The 16,023-nt window shown below is 55.5% G+C and overlaps 1 protein-coding gene across 1 annotated transcript; it reads left to right on the top strand.

Moving 5' to 3' along the window:
- Positions 1-69: 69 nt before the first annotated feature.
- On the top strand, positions 70-10,961 carry MRPL21 (mitochondrial ribosomal protein L21). The gene is made up of 7 exons (XM_082844778.1): positions 70-202; positions 3,483-3,540; positions 5,748-5,833; positions 6,896-7,059; positions 7,654-7,706; positions 8,079-8,182; positions 10,846-10,961. The coding sequence occupies exons 1-7, from the start codon at positions 103-105 to the stop codon at positions 10,908-10,910; spliced, it is 630 nt and encodes a 209-aa protein (XP_082700904.1). The 5' UTR covers positions 70-102; the 3' UTR covers positions 10,911-10,961.
- The last annotated feature ends 5,062 nt before the right edge of the window (positions 10,962-16,023 follow it).

Genomic DNA, 16,023 nt, shown 5'->3' with positions numbered 1-16,023 from the left:
TTCCGGCTGCCGCGAGGGGCGGTGCTCCCGGCCGGGCCCGGTGCGTCGACGCACCAGGTTCGCGCCTCTTCCGCTTCCGGTGTCGGTCTAGGCTGCGGGAAGATGGCGGCGGCTGTGGCGGCCTCGGCCCTGCCGGTCACTTTCGGACGGCTGGTGTCTGCCTGCAGCCGCAGTGTCCTGAGAGCGTCGGGGCCCGGAGAGGGTGAGACCTTGGCCGCGGGGTGAAGGGAGGAAGTGGGGTGCCCTGCCGTCCCGCCACATGTGTGTCTGTGTCCGACCGATGTTAATCGCTTTTTTTGATGCGGTGATTACAACGCGGACTTTAGAGTTGGGGAAACCTAGGTTCAGATCCTGGTTCCTTTAGTTAGTAGCTTAAATACTTATGAAAGCTCCCCAACTTCCATATAGGCTGTATTTAACCGGGGGAACAAACTGAGGCTCAGAGTGGTTAGGTAACTTGCTTACGGTCACACAGCAGGGAAGTGGGAGAGGACTGAATCAGACAGCTCGGTCCGGCTCCAAGGCCTGTGCTTTAACCATCACCCGCAGGCTGCGAGCCACTCTCTGAGCCTCACCGTCCTCATCTGGAAAATGGTGATGAATGTCCTTGCCTAATGGTAGCCAATCCAGCAAAAGCGACAGCTGTATTTTAGGCACTGGGTTGTCACGAGGCTCAAAAAGACGATGTTTGTCAGAAACACTATAAACTTCTGTCTGAAACGGTTGGAGTGTGTATCTGTGTGAGGGAATGTTTATGTATGTTTTAGAATTGGGTCTGAATTGATAATAATTGTTCCCTTTTTTAGGTGTGATAATGATGTTGTGGTTGTGTTTTTGTAAAGAATCTTTATCCTTCATAGAAATACACTGACAGTTGCTTTAATCACAGAGTTGGGCCAGAGGCACTGTGAATGAATCAAGCTTGGCCAAGAGTTGATAACTGTTGAGTCTGGGGAGAGATACAGGAGCACTCGCTGTTCTCTTTACTTTTGTATGCTTGTCATTTTCCATAATAAAACTTGGGTTTAAGCAGGCAGGGAAGTTTTTACAAAAGCAGTGGGACTTACTGCATTCTACCAATATAAAACCACCTCTAGAATGCTGTGTTCAATTCCAGACCCAATGTTTCCAGAGAGAAGCACAGATGAAGTGAACTGAGTAAAGAGAGGAGACCAAAATGGTAAACAGGCAGGACCTTAAAGAGTGAGTGAAGGAAACAGGGTGGACACTGGCACGATCCTTAGGGATCTAAAGGATGACCCTGGGGCACCGTTTGTTCCCAGGAGGGTCACTGCTAAGCTAAGACCACAGGCAAGGGAAGCAGATCAGGTGCAGGAACTTTGTGAGCTTTCAGCGATGGGATGGCTCTCGAGAGAGGCCGATCACAAGTTCCCAGTCGTGGAGTATTCCACAGGGGCCTCGTTTGATGGCTTAGCAGAGTAGATGTCATTCATTTATTCGTATATTCACCATTTATCGAGCACCTATTACAAGTCAAACACTGGTCCAGGATAGCGAATACATCAGTTATAAACATAAAACAATAATCCCTGCTTTTATGGAGCTAGTATTCTGACGCAGGGGGAAGGGTTGTGCAGAGAGACAGGCAGATTTTTAAGAAGAAGCAAATTACATAGTATGTTCAAAGCTGTTAAGACTCATGGAGAAAAATAAAGCACGAGTTGGGAAGAAAGGGTTCAATTTTAAATAGGATGGGTGGGGAAGGCCTCTCTACTGAGACGGTATTGGAGTGGAGACCCAAAGGAAATAGGGAATTAGCCTGGGGGCCACGTGGGGTCGGGGAGCGTCCAGGGCAAGAGCGGTCAGGCATAGGCCCTTGCACTTGGCATCTTCCCGGAATAGCCAGGAGGCCAGAATGGCAGGTGTGCAGTGAGCGAGGGGAAGCTCGTGAGGCATGGGCTCAGAGAGACAGATGGAACCGCAATGCCCACTGCCCTGTGGCCGCTGTAAGAACTTCGGCTTTTTCTCTGAGTGAAATGGGGTGCTCTTGTAGAGTTTCGCAAAGTAGTGACACAATCTGACCTCAGTTTTAACAGGATCCCTCTAGCTGCTGTGCAGAGAAGGGAGGCTAGGGCGAGAGCAGGGTGTTAGTAATAATGCAGGCTTGGGTGATTGAAGTGGTCAGAGCCTGGATCTCTCAAAGAGAGGCAAGGGGACTTGCTGATAGGTTAGCTGAGGGGTGTGAGAGAGAAGGGTCATAAATGACTGAGATTTGGGGCCTGGGCAACTAGAAAGATGGAGTCGCCATTACGTGAGATGGGGAGGGGTGCGGGAGAAGCAGGCATGAAGGGCAGATCAGGAGCCTTTGTTAGGTTCTGAGACGCCTGTTAGACATGCAGGTGACGATGACAAAGAGACAGGTGTTTGTCGTGTCCGACAGGCTGCAGGTGTAAACTTGGGAGTCACCAGTGTATAGGTGACATTTAAATTCATACAATCACCAGAGGAACGGCTATAGGTAAAGAAGAGGTAAGATCCAATGTCTAAACCACAAGCGCACCAAGATGGCAGAGGGGAAGAGAAACCAGCCCAGGAGACCAAGAATTGGGAACAACCGCTAATGAGTGAGCTTTAAAAGAGTGAATTTTATGGTTTGTAAATTAGAGCTCAATTGAAAAAATAAAACCAACAGTAGTTATTGAGAAACCTGTCCTCTGCTTTTTGCACTTACCAGACATTTTATTTCTGAGTCCTTCTCAGTAGGCTGTGGGTACCTTTGTCGGTGCATTAGTTATCTACTGCTATGTCCCAGGTTACCCCCACATCCAGCAGCTTAAGATACCTAACGTGTATTATCCATCGCTGACGGTCAGGATCCAGCAGCAGCTTAGCGGGTGCTTCTGGCTCCCAGTCTCTCATTAGATTCAAGTCAGGCTGTCAGCTGGGGCTGCAGAATCTGCTTTCCAGCTCCCGCCCTGGGCTGCTGGCAGGAGGCCCCTCCAGGGACTGCTCACAGCACAGCAGCCCTGCAGCAGAGATGAGAGAGGACACCCAGGACAGCAGCTGCCCTTGTATAACTTACTCTCGGAAGTGCTGTCCTGTCACTTCTGCCACATGCTGTTGGTCACAGAAACCAGCGCCCTGTCAGGAGACAACACAGGGGTGAGAACACCAGGAGGTGGGCTCGTCGGGGTGTCCTGGAGGCCGCTCCCACACTGGGGTACCGAACAGGGCCTGAACTTAGTGGGCGCTTGTGGTCAAGGAGTGGGTTAGCAGGTAGGTGATTTGGTTTTAGGCCCTTTTCAGTGGTGTGACAAACACATCCTGACGCTTATGGTAATAGCCAGTGACTGTAAGTGATGTTCTTTTAGTTTTGTTGGCCTAGGTTTTTCTGTAGACGTGTCGTGATGTGGTGGTTTAAGTCGCGTGCCAGTCACAGTAGCGGCACTTGCACACTGAGCGTCGTAAAGGGCGGTTTGCGTTTCGTGTTAGTAACTACGCGTGTTTCTTTATTCCCTCAGCTTCCCTGTGGTCTGCTTCTCGAAGGTTCAGTTCGCAGAGCGCTTCATTTCCACAAGGGTAATATCAAAATGTGGGTTTTGGTGACTCTCTTCCTTTCCTTTCTAAAGTCAGAACTTCAAACATTTGGGTTTTCAAGAATATTTAGTTTTCTTTTAACTTTTTGACAGTATTTTTCTCAGACCCTTGACATATAGAAATACAGACAGAACCTCAAGCACCCAAAGGCAAAGGTGTTCTGGGCCTTGCACAGCTGTGTCTTTCTAGGCAAAAGCTTTTAACTCCTAATTGGGGATTTATTTCCAACTGGGAAGGTCGAATCACGGGATGGTTGTGTCAGAATCTCCAGGAGGACCTTACATAATTTGAAAGAGCATGTTCAGTGTTAAAGAAAACACATAAAATTAATATAAACTACAGAAGGTAAGTTTGACAAAATCGTACTCAGGTAGGAACACACAGGGTCCCGTCCCTGCCCCGCCCTGCCAGCCCGGGTCCCTGAGCAGGGCCACGCACTCTGAGCTTCGTTCCTCTTCGGCAAAATGGAAGCAGTATTAGTCTCCATCTCAGTGGGTTTTCATGAGAGTCGAGTGAATTTCTGCACTTAAAGAGCTTAGAAGGGAGCTTCCCTGCTGGCACAGTGGTTAAGAATCCACCTGCCAATGCAGGGGACACGGGTTCAATCCCTGGTCCGGGAAGATCCCACATGCCGCGGAGCAGCTAAGCCCGTGCACCACAACTGCTGAGCCTGCGCTCTAGAGCCCGCGAGCCACAACTACTGAAGCCCACGTGCCTAGAGCCCGTGCTCCGCAACAAGAGAAGCCACCGCGATGAGAAGCCTGCACACCGCAACAAAGAGCAGCCCCTGCTCGCCGCAACTAGAGAAAGCCTGCGTGCAGCAACGAAGGCCCAATGCAGCCAAAAATAAAATAAATTTTTTAACAAAAAAGAGCTTAGAAGGACTTGTGGTTGCCATGGGGAAGGGATGGATTGGGAATTTGTGATTGACAGATACAAAGTATCATACATGGAATGGATAAACGACAGGGTCTTCCTGGCGAGCATAGGGAGCTATATTCAGTCTCCTGAGATAAACCATGGCAGAAAAGAATGTATGTGTATAACTGTATCACTATGCTGTACAGCAGAAATTAACATTGTAAATCAACTAGACTTCAGTACAAAAATTAGAAAAAAAAAAGAGAAGAGCGCCTGGCACGTAGTAAGCTCTCAGTGCAGCCGCCTGCGCTCCTGCAGCGGAGATTCTCAGCAGGGGGGACGCAGGGCCTGGTGTTTCCCTAAAGGAGCAGTGGGCACCCTTGGTGAGGGTGGAGGCAGAAACCCTAAGGGGTGCTTTCATGAACTCGGCTGACTTCTCCTGTGACCGCCGTGAGTGGCCACTGCTGCCCCCAGTCCCGTTCCAGGTTTGTCCCTCGGTCCTCGGCTGGCTGCTGCCGGGCCGCCCGGGGCTGCTCAGACACGATGCGTGACGGGAGTGCACAGCTTCATTTGGGGGCCAGCTGACTCCGGCAGGGAGGGCGTTCGCTCACTTCACGGTGAGCGAACAGTGAGCTGGAAGCGGCAGGGTCCCCAGTTTTCTGGGATCTTCTGGCTGGTCTAAGAGTTAAATTGACATGAGACAGGTTAACAGGAGAAAAATCAAACCAAAGTTTAATAACCTGTACACACAGGAGAGGCCCAGGAGAAATGACCACTCGCGCAAATGGCAGAAGCTCTCACCTTAAGTAGCACCTTCAGCTAAAGACAAGACGATGTTGAGGGTGCGGCTTTGAGACTTCTAAGGGGACGAAGGCAATTCACGTGGAGGTGGAAAAGCAGATGTTTGGTGAATAAATGTTGGCTGGGCCTGCAGAGACAGTGGGACAGGAGCGGCCTCAGATCTCTGGGCCCCTGTGTTCCTCGCAGCCATCTCTGGTGATGCTGTGTCCCAGGACAGGCCCTCCATCTCGAGTCTTTCAGGAAGCTGCGTGCAGACCCAGGCCTGCCTGCCTCCTGCCAAGGCTTCTTCCTGCGTCTTTTGGGCCTTGATTGTTTTCGGCTTGAAGTAATCACGCCTAAGAGACATTTTGGGGCGAGCAGGTTTTGCTCTCCTACAACTGCGGGGGCAGCTGTCCCGCCAGCCACACAAGCATCAGAGACGTGCCGGATCCTTGCCCTTCCTAGTGTGCTGAGCGCAGTCATTTCTCACACATCTTGAACCGTCTTTTCACGTGTGTGTGACCCACGTCTGTAAAATATTTTTACAGATACGTTCCTAAAACGTCACTGAGTTCACCACCTTGGCCAGAAGTTGTTGTGCCAGACCCCGTCGAGGAGGCCAGACACCACGCAGGTAAGAGAGGCAGAAGCTAGGGGGTGGCGCCCCTGCTTCCACCACAGGGGGCCTCCTGGCCACAGAACAAGGACTGCACGTTTCCAGGTGCCCGAGACACGGCGCAGCGTGAAAGCTCAGGTTCGCTCAACACCAGAGCTCAAAACCCTCATTCGCTGAGCCAGTCCTCCTAGGGCAGCAAGGCACCAGCCGAGCCGCAGGCAGGTAGTGCGGGTGGCGCGAGGGCCAGGGCCCAGCTCTGTCTCCCCGCTGTTGGTAGAAACGGGAGTTCAGGGAAGAAGAACGACGTGCCTGGTCCTCGGTGGGAGCCGGCCCCAGCCCAGGTGTTCAAGAGGCCATCAGGGTGTCGGGAGGCATGTCACACAGGATGCGTGTCGCCAGGAGGGCAGTGTGGCCACCACGCCCAGCACCGGGATGAGTGCGAGATCCTCAGTTTCCAAAAGCTGGAGGTCCATAGTAACGCGTGGAATCTTGCAGTTGTTAAATACTATTTCGGATGCTGTGCCCGAAAAGTACAGCTGCAGGCGAGGTTCCGCCCTCTTGGCCAGGTGCAGCCGAGGGCTTGACTCGGTTTCCAGGGCAGACACTGTGCCCTGCGCCCAGCCCCAGGCGAAGCCAGGAGGGTCGGGGCAGGAGAGAAGGGCCGGGCCTAAGACGAGGCGGTGACCGTGGGAGCGGGGACTGGGTGTGGGCGGACGCGAGCAGGTAGCATCCAGCGCCATGAGGGTATAATTCTATGTTTTCCTTGTTTGCAAGAAGCCCTCTCCTCTCACTTTGCCAGGCCGCTGGCTCGTTAATAACGACTGGGAATGAAACCAGGTGAGGGTTTCTCCACCGCAGGGTCAGAGAAACCCAGCCAGGCGCGCCGAGCGCTCAGGTGGGAGGATGGCAGGGGGATGGGGGCTTCTGTGCCGTCGGGGCACGATCGTCTATAAGAGCCCCGTGTGCCCCGCGCACCCCAGTGCCAGCTCCTGGGAGCAGCGGCTCACCCTGGCCTGCAGCGGGGCAGCGGGCACCCGGGTGAGGGTGTAGCTGTGACCCTGACCGCCCTTCTCCCCACAGAGGTCGTGGAGAAGGTGAACGAGCTGATCGCCCGGGGCCGGTACGGCAGGCTCTTCGCAGTGGTGCACTTTGCCAGCCACCAGTGGAAGGTGACCTCTGAAGACCTGATCTTAATTGAAAACAAGTTAGACGTTGCGTGTGGAGAGAGGATCCGGCTGGAGAAGGTGAGACTCTGAGTCAGCTCTGGGGACGTGGCAGGCTGGCCAGTGGGCATGGTGGGGTCAGGGGGGTGTGGGCAGAGCTGCTCCCCGAGGGCGGCCCGACTCGGTAGGGCCCCTCCTTACAGGGAGCCGATCAGCACGTTTCTCTAAGGGGACGCGTGTGTCTGTCTCACGTCAGACAGAGAAGGGTTTGTCTCACGTCTCCTTAGTGTATTCTTAGAGGAAAATATCTGATCACAGGTACAGTGAAAATCCCAGTTAGGGATGTAAAGAGTTCTCAGGCCCGGATGTATGAAGAGAAAATGTTCCGTTTCGCCTCAAACACTGCCCTGACGTTAGGCGTGACAGCTGCCGCTGTGCTGAACGGCGAGCACGGTTTAGAGGCACCTCGCAGGGCGCTGGTCGTCTTCCGACCCTCCTGAACTGTCGCGTGGTGTGTCCTGCGTGTTTAGCCAAGTGCCTCTGCCCTCCGCTTGTGTTCGGTGGCCTATTTGGTTTCGGGGAACCGACACCTTGCTTCCTTTCCAGTGTGCTCGGGCGACTGCCTGTTCTAGGGGCTTTGTGTTATTTGCTGGTAACACGCCTATTTGATTCCAGGTCCTGCTGGTTGGGGCCGACGACTTCACGCTGCTCGGCAGACCCCTCCTCGGGTAACGTGCTCTCAGATGCCGGCGGGGAGGCTGGGCAGAGGGGCTCCCGTCACACCCGCTGCAACCACCAAGCTCAACACGCTTACGCTTCTCACCGTGGGTGTGTAGTGTCCCACGTACAGAGCATCCAGGACAAATCGTTGACCTGTTACTCATTCACTGCAGTTTGGCCCTTTTAAGATTTGCTGTGGGACGACACTGTTCTTTGTTGTGCTTTTTGGTAGTTTTCACAGTGCCTGCAGGGAGGGCGTATGACGTTGATAACCGGCAGAAAAGGAAGTTAAACTTTATTTAGATGTTCTCACGTAAAGCACTAGTAAAACTGAAAAATAATCAGGAAGGTACATTACTGTTCGTTTTCCTCTCTTCCAGAAAGGATCTTGTTCAGGTAGAAGCCACAGTCATTGAAAAGACAGAATCATGGCCAAAAATCAATATGAGATTCAAGAAAAGGAAAAACTACAAAAGGAAAAGAAGTAAGTTGGAGAGAGCGTGGCTGCTGCGTTCCCATCCTCTGGGTGTTGCCCCACGTCCTGTGCTGGGCCAGGTTGGACAGGGCCCTGCCCTCTGCCAGGCGCTTTTGTGGGTGCAGCAGCCCAGAGACCAGTGAGAGCTCTGCCCGCGTCCTGGCTCTGCCGGGGAGGGGCGGGTAGCAGTCGTTAACCACTCTGGGGCACGGCCCTGGCAGCTGGGTTCCTGCCGGGCAACCCAGAAGCAGGTCACGTGTCCACCACGGGGACAGCTGGGTTCCTGCGGACAACCCAGAAGCAGGTCACGTGTCCACCACGGGGAATGGACGAGCAACAGAGATTCCCTAAGTGGAATGTTGTCCAGTGCAGTGGATGGCCCACCTCCACACGGCAGGGACGATCTTAGACTATGTGAGGGTGAGGCCGAGTCATGAAGCCCGGAGATGGGCAGAGCTCAGCCTCGTGCTGGTGGGCACACGCTCGCGCCCACACGCATTACGCACACACATAACAATGGCACATTTTTAAAGGAAGAATGGTTTGCGCAGAATCACGGGTGTGGCTGCCTCTGGAGGGGCGGGGAAGGAAGGAGTCACAAATGCAGAGGGATTCCTGTGGGCGGCTCGTCAGACTTCACCTTACCGTAATGCTTCGGGCGTTCGTTCATGTTTGTTCCGTGAAGCAAAGGCAGGTGGGGACAGCATCCTCAGAAGGTGGTTAAAGAGAAGAGGTGGTGGCTGGAAGGGTGTGAGGTTGACTGGGCCGGGAGGCGGAGGTGGGGCTGGCTTGTTTGAAGGAGGGAAACAGGCTTTGGGGGAGGAGGGAGGCCCGTCTGGAGCCCGAAGGAAGGCAGTCCTGGGAGAGAAGGTCAGGAGAGGTTTCCCTGGGGAGGCGGCAGGCAGGGTGGCCCCTGGAGGGCCAGGGCATCCAGATGCTGGTGGGATGCAGTGGGCAGTGTGGGCTCGAGCACAGGGGCTGAGAGACCAGGGACAGGAGGCCCCTCTGTCCTGTCCCCCGGCCGAAGGGGCGTCCAGGCGCATGTGGTGCCCCTGATTTAAAGGGCCAGTAACAATGGGCATCACCAAGGTGGGTCTGCTGGGAGGGGGGAGGGGATGGAGGCGGGAAGGGGTGAGGTCAGAGGTCGGAGAGGTGAAGAAGCAGCGCCCCTGTGTGGACTTGCCGCGGGTTCTGGCAGGTGCAGCGCGTGGGGTGGACAGAACCTCAGCCGGGAAGGGAGGAAGCGGTGGCGGGAAGGGCTGGCACCTGAGGGGGGGACTTCACAGCAGGGGCCTCCCCCAGGGGCGCAGGCAGGGCCTGGTGAGCGGGAGTGGAGAGGCCACCGCATCCAGCGGCCTTGTGGTGACTTGTGGGAGTTGGCAGCTCAGCATAGGGACAGGAGGTGAGCCTGTGCCCTGAGTGGGGGCAGGAGACCCCGCTCTCCCTGCCCGGCCTCACGGAGCAGGGCCGGGACGAGGGTTCACGGAGGGATCACCCTCGGCCCTCACCTAGCCGTTGCTGCCCGCTTTCCACGGCCTGGGCTGTGTCTCCCCCATCTCCCTGACCCCACACGACCTTTTGTTCCCATCCGGAGCCCCCTGCCATTTCCCAGTAAACCCACAAGCAGGAACAGAACTGTCCTTGCAGGGGCCTCCACTGGAGGTCACAGCCCCTTGGGGCGGGACCCACAGGCTGCAGCATCTCGTCTCAGGAGGTGCACAGTTGGCCCCTATATCCCCGTCTGCCATACTCGCAGAGTCAACCAGCCACAGATGGAACATTTGCAGGAGGGACTTCCCTGGCGGTCCAGTGGTTGACTGTGCTTCCAATGCAGGTTTGATCCCTGGCCAGGGAACTAAGATCCCACATGCCACAACTAAGAGCCCACGTGCCACAGGGCCAAAAACAAAATTTGCAAGAAAAAAAAATTCCAGAGAGTTCCAAAAAGCAAAACTTGAATTTGCTTCGCCAAGTCCTTACGTAGGATCTATATTACACGTTGTATTTACACCTGTTCATATGGCGTTGACAGTGCTTTAGGCCTCACATGTGACCTAGAGATGGCTTAGAGTGTACGGGAGGGTGTGTGTAGGTCACACGCAGACACTAGACCGTCTTATTAAGCGGCTTGAGCATCCTTGGACGCTGGTGTCCTCGGGGGTCCTGGAACCCATCCCCTGCAGGTAACGAGGGACGATGCATGTCTCTCACAGTCCTCGGTTACAAACGGTGAAACGTACCAGAGACGGTAGCTGCAGCTTTACTAGAGCTGGGTCAGTGGGGAGCCTCTCCTGTACCCTCCGCCACCTCCAGTAGCCTCAGCGTAGCCAGAAGGGGTGCCCCCACCCATGCAGGGCAGGGGTCTCTGGGCACGTGGGGGAGGCCAGGCTGGGGGCCCGCAGCAAGGGCGCCCCTGGCCTCCAGGCCCCGGGGTGTTGCAGCCCCTGTGGGGTCTGACGGGGCTCACGGAGCGAGTGGTGAGGCAGGCGGTCAGTGATGACCAAAAACCACAGCCTGTGGGACATCACTGGGTGGCCAGTTCAGCCCGGCTACAGGGCGGTGCTGGTGCAAGGCAGACCCTCGAGGAAAGAGCGGGCGGCGGCTGGGTCTCGCGGTAGCTGGTTGACGGCATCCGGACCTGTGTTCATGCCGGGCCCTGCTCTGTCTTGCAGTTATCGTGAGCCCTCAGACCGTCCTCCGGATAAACACCATCAGGATTGCTCCACGTCTGTGCTGATCATCCAGTTAATGTTTCTAGAAATATAAAGATAAACCCACTTTCCGAGGAGTCCGGGTCTCTGTGTTCTGGGGTCAGCGGCTCTGCCGTAACAGGCTCAGTCCTGTCGTGGATTGCTGGAGGCTGAGCACCCTGACTGGGAGCTTATCCTCAGTAAGGAATAGTCTCCCTTGGCTGGAGAAACCAGGAATTCGGGAAGAATTACAGGCGTGGCCCTCCCAGGACTGGAGCCTGGATGCTCGTGTAAGACACAGACTGATATTACTGGCTGCCCTCCACCGGGCACCGCAGGTGCGCGACGTGGGGGACACAGCCGGGGCCCAGGAGCTGACGCCAGGAGAGACACGATCTGGATTCCACTCCTGGGCAAGATGTACAAAGATATGAGCAAATTCCTATCCCTTGGGTAATCCAACTACCTGTTTCTAGTGATTTGCTTTTCCAAGAAGCTGAGATGCAAACCAGGCATCTGGGTACAGAGTCCCTGCCCTTGTCTTTCTGCTCTGCTGGGTCCAGCAGGGAAGGGGGTGCACTCTGTCCAAGGCCGGGGCGTGGCGCTGGGGCTGCAGAGCTGGGGCAGTGCAGCACGTGCTGGGAACTGGATGTGAAGTGACAGAGCAGAGGGGCTGGAGCAGTTTTGAACCTGATCCTGAAGGCAGCCTCCTGTCCCAGAAGGGTTGGGGGCTGCTGTCTGGGGCGGGTCAGGCCGGCAGCTGACCCCTGTGACAAGGGAGGGATCCCGAACCAGATTGGCCAGGGCTGGAGGGCAAATGGAAGGACGTGGAGGTGGGGGTCAAGTGTAGGGAGCGGGGGGCTCCCAGGCGGCCCAGGTGTCTGGTTCTGTGTCCTTGACAGAGGCCAGGCTTCCTCCAAGAGAAAAGTTAGGGCTTTCAAGGGACACAATAAAACCCTTTATCAAATTGTAGTTAATACTTTCTTCCAGAGTCCCATGACGGGGGAGTGAGCAAGGCAGGCGGCACTGCACCAGGAGGGCTACCCCACTCCTCCCTGCTCCCTTTCAGGTACCCAGTCTCCCTCAGGGATGCTGGGGGACGCTGGCTGGCCAGGCTGTGGGGACGCTCCCCCTCCTGCAGTGCCCTCCATGTACAGCAGGGGGCAGCAGTCCTACTGGATGCGGAGATTCTGCATTCCGGCCGCCAGTTACTGGCTGCAGTGCCCCTGGGGTGGGCGGCAGGGGTGGTGGGCCCACCTCAGAGCATGGGTGCTCTCCCTCTGACACCGCCGCGTCAGGATCTGTGATAACTTTCCACACGCTGTAGCTCGTGCGGACTGCTCTGAGAGCCACGGCTCCGGATCCCGGGGCCTGGCTCTCTCCGGGTCTTCTCGGCCGGCCTAGGGCCCACTCCTGTGGTCCTTTTAACCTGTGCAGGTAAGGTGGGAATCACCTTCCACATCCTTCATCTTATGCACATCCGTATGCTTGAAATACAGAACAGGTTCTGAAGTCGTCTGCTGTAGTCAGGCAACCCAGCTTACGTAGTTGGGGAGGGGGCGGGTGGCTCTGGACCCAGACTGACCTGGTGTGAACCCCACACCCACCCTCCAAGGAGTCCTTGGGCACGTTATCTGGTCCCTGGGCCTCAACTTCCTCATCCCTCAAATGGGGGCGATACTAGTACCCCCCGCTGGACCGCCGTGAGGATTCTGGGCGACAGCAACTGCTCAGCCTAAGTCAGCATTTGTGATCCTAGAAAGGGCCAGAGCCACTGTGCTCTGGGGAACTGGTGACGTGCCCATAAAGCATTGACATCGGTGTCGAACTGGTGAAAGATTACTCCTTTTAAAAACTGGACTAGGCAACGTTCACAATAGCCAGGAGGCAGAAATAGCTCGTGTCCATCCTGATGGATAAACAAATGTGGTCTGCACGTACAATGGACGTGTTTATTCAGCAATAAGAAAGGAATGGTCAGGACTCCACGCTTCCACTGCAGGGGGCACAGGTTCCATCCGATTGGGGAACTAGGATCCTGCAAGCCGCCACAGCCAAAAACAGAGAGGACTGGCGGCATTCTGACACTTGCCACAGCACAGATGGCCTTGAGGACAGTGTGCTGAGTGAGAGAAGCCAGACACAGAAAGGACAAATATGGTATGATTCTACTCATGTGAAATACCCAGGCTAGGCGGATGCATAGAGACAAAGTAGGTGAGAGGTCATCAGGCGCTGGGGGAGGGGAAGCAGAATCCTGACTTGAATTCTCACTTCCTGGGCACCGGGTTTCTGTTTGAGGTCATAAAAAAGGTCCGGAAGTGGATAGTGTGATGGTTGCACAGCCTTGTCAATGTCATTAATGCCGATGGATTGTCAGTTAAAAGTGGTTAAGTTGGTAAATTGTATGTTACGTATATTTCACCACAACTTGTTAAACAGGGAAAAAACCCACTAGGTTCATGAGTAACATCAGTTGACTGAAAAAAAAAAGGCAAAAATTGGATTCCCGTGGCTGTCGTTGGTGACTGTTCCGTTCCAGCTGTTCTTGGCCGGTGCCTGGACGCTGCAGCTGCAGGTCACCTGGGCTTGGCAGGGGGCTCCAGCCACACCACCCTCACCGCCTGTCACCTCGCTGCCTGCTGGGTCCTCCCAGGCCGGTGTCTCTGTTCCCTTTTTCACAGGACTACTTTGCTGCTCCGTCTGCAGTGGGGCCTTCACCCTGGCCTCCAAGCACCTGCTTGCCTCCCTGCCCCCCCCACCCCATTAATCCAGACCCCTGCCCAGCGGGCACCACCTTGGCCTCTCCCGGCTCCCGAGCTCAGCCTGCCCCTCCATCCTCCGCCCAGTTCACTCCGCCAGACTGCAGGGCTAACCCTCTCAGGGCCAGGTGTGGCCCGAGACCCGAGTCCGCTGTCACCCCAAAACCTAGCAGGTCCAGACAGATAGTGAGGGTGGAGCACGTAGGGGAGCGTGAAAGGGGACGATGGGATGCAGGCCAGCCCCGGGCCAGGCACAGGGCTTTGATCAGACTGTCACCTCCGTCATTAACCAGGGAGCCTGGCTGCTACTGAAACGTATCGCTAGCTCAGATAGGGCTGTGGAGCTGTCCCATCTCAGCAGGTTCCCCCCCAGGTCACTGCCCCTGCTCCCCGTCTTCTACCTGGTGTCAGCGCACGTGTATTTTACTGTCCCGGGTTTCTCCTCTGCCTCCCTCCCCCACTGGACCACTAGCTCCAGGAGGGGGGAACGTATGTGTTTTGTTCACTAATGTACACGCAGCATCCAGGACCACACCTGGCCCGCGGCAGGGATGCAGGTGCATGCACGAATGTCTCTGTCACAACCCCTAATTCCACGCTACTGCTGACCAGGGGAGGGCTGAAGGGGCTCCTTCGTCTGCAGGGTGGGTCCCAGGCTGTGCTCGGGGCCGCAGGCGTGGGGGCATGCGGGCTAGTGGGGGAGGAGGGTCAGTGGAGCCTGCCCAGTGGCGTCGGGTGAGGCTGCTGGTCCAGCAGCTTTACGGAAAAGATGGAGTCCTTGGTGTCCTGCAGGACCACAGTCAGACAGAGCTCTACAAACATTAAAGATGTAAGTTGGGAATTCGCTGGCGGTCCAGTGGCTGAGACTCGGTGCTTCCACTGCAGGGGACACAGGTTCGATCCGTCGTTGGGGAACTAACATCCCACATGCCATGCAGTATGGCCAAAAAAAAAATTTTTAATACTTTTTAAATAAAGATGTAAATTGCTGTACAGTGCCGGCGGGGCTGCTCTGGTTCCTGCAGGTGAGCCCAGCTGTCAGGAGGGCAGCTTCCTCCCGACGTCTCCACACCCCTGGGGCCTCAGACTCCTGGGGCCACTTCTGCTGAGTCAGGGCACAAACCCGCAGGGCCTGGTTCTCGGAGATAAGGGCAGCACACCTGGCGGCTGGGTGCCCCTTGACCCACTTCCTGCGAGGCCCCGTGGCAGAGATGGGGAAATGCAGAACCTGGAATGCTCACCTCCCTGGAGACGCCATCTGGCTTGCTTCTTCCTCTGCTCCCGTGGGCGGCCACCAGAGACACATCCTCCCCTTGGAACCCGGGCAACGCTTCCAGGCCTTGGTGTGCAGTACAGAATTGCAAAATAGAGTCCGGCCCTACCCCAGTCTCCTGATAGAAGTTCAGGACTGGCAGAGTCGTTATCAGGTTGTCCTGGAACGATCTCGGGGGGGACAAAGGTCACCTCATGGAGGGATCATTTTCAAGTAAAATTGCCTGGCGTGGGGCCTGCCTGCAGCCAGCAAGCCAAAGAGGAAATCGTGAAAGGGTGGGGAGACGCAGCCCCTGCCCTGGGGGGACAAAGGAGCAGAGTTGAGGCCGTTACTGGGAGGTCCATGCAGGTCAGACCTTGACAACGGTGACATCTGTGAGATGCTCTGTGCCGGGTGCACTAAATCATCTAAGCCTCCAAGAGCCCTGCAACGTGGGTACTGTCATTTCTCACCATTTTACACACAAAGAAACTAAACCGTAGAGGGGTGAGGTGTTTTTCTGGTTCCCCGGATAGTTCTGATATGGGCGGCCGGGGTTGAGGAAGCTCAGTGGTCAAGTCTCCCCTCTTAACTGAGGCCAAGGGAGGCCCTCTTGGGGCTGAAGGTTTGGACAAATAAACTGAGGGTTTTTTTTTTCGGGGGGGGGGGGTTGTTTCTTTTTTTGTTGTTTAATATAAATTTATTTTTGGCTGCGTTGGGTCTCCATTCCTGTGCACAGGCTTCCTCTAGTTGCGGTGAGCGAGGGCTACTCATCGTTGCGGTGCGCAGGCTTCTCATTGTGGTGGCTTCTCTTGTTGTGAAGCATGGGCTCTAGGCGCACAGGCTTCAGTAGTTGTGGCACGTGGGCTCAGTAGTTGTGGCTCGTGGGCACTAGAGCGTGGGGGCTTCAGTAGTTGTGGCACACGGGCTTAGTTGCTCTGTAGCATGTGGGATCTTCCTGGGCCAGGGCTCAAACCCGTGTCCCCTGCACTGGCAGGTGGATTTTTAACCACTGCACCACCAGGGAAGTCCCTGAGGGGCTTTTTTGAATTGTTCAAAGTGGTGTCTTGAAACTCCCCAAGTCTTAAACCTGGGGCTCAGATGTAAACCTGGGTGGAAGCCGTAACCTGGGCCTCAGACACCAGC

Source organism: Leucopleurus acutus, assembly GCF_964270905.1.
Source record: "Leucopleurus acutus genome assembly, chromosome: 8".
Lineage (NCBI taxonomy): Eukaryota > Metazoa > Chordata > Mammalia > Artiodactyla > Delphinidae > Leucopleurus > Leucopleurus acutus.
Note: the sequence above shows the minus strand (reverse complement) of the source record. Positions and strands in the feature narration are given on the sequence as shown.

Bases quoted from the DNA above. Each gene is read 5' to 3' on its own strand.
- MRPL21 (XM_082844778.1), top strand. From the start codon at position 103: ATGGCGGCGGCTGTGGCGGCCTCGGCCCTGCCGGTCACTTTCGGACGG. The intron at 203-3,482 runs GTGAGACCTTGG...TTATTCCCTCAG, and splicing joins AGCGTCGGGGCCCGGAGAGG to CTTCCCTGTGGTCTGCTTCT. The intron at 7,707-8,078 runs GTAACGTGCTCT...CCTCTCTTCCAG, and splicing joins CTCGGCAGACCCCTCCTCGG to AAAGGATCTTGTTCAGGTAG.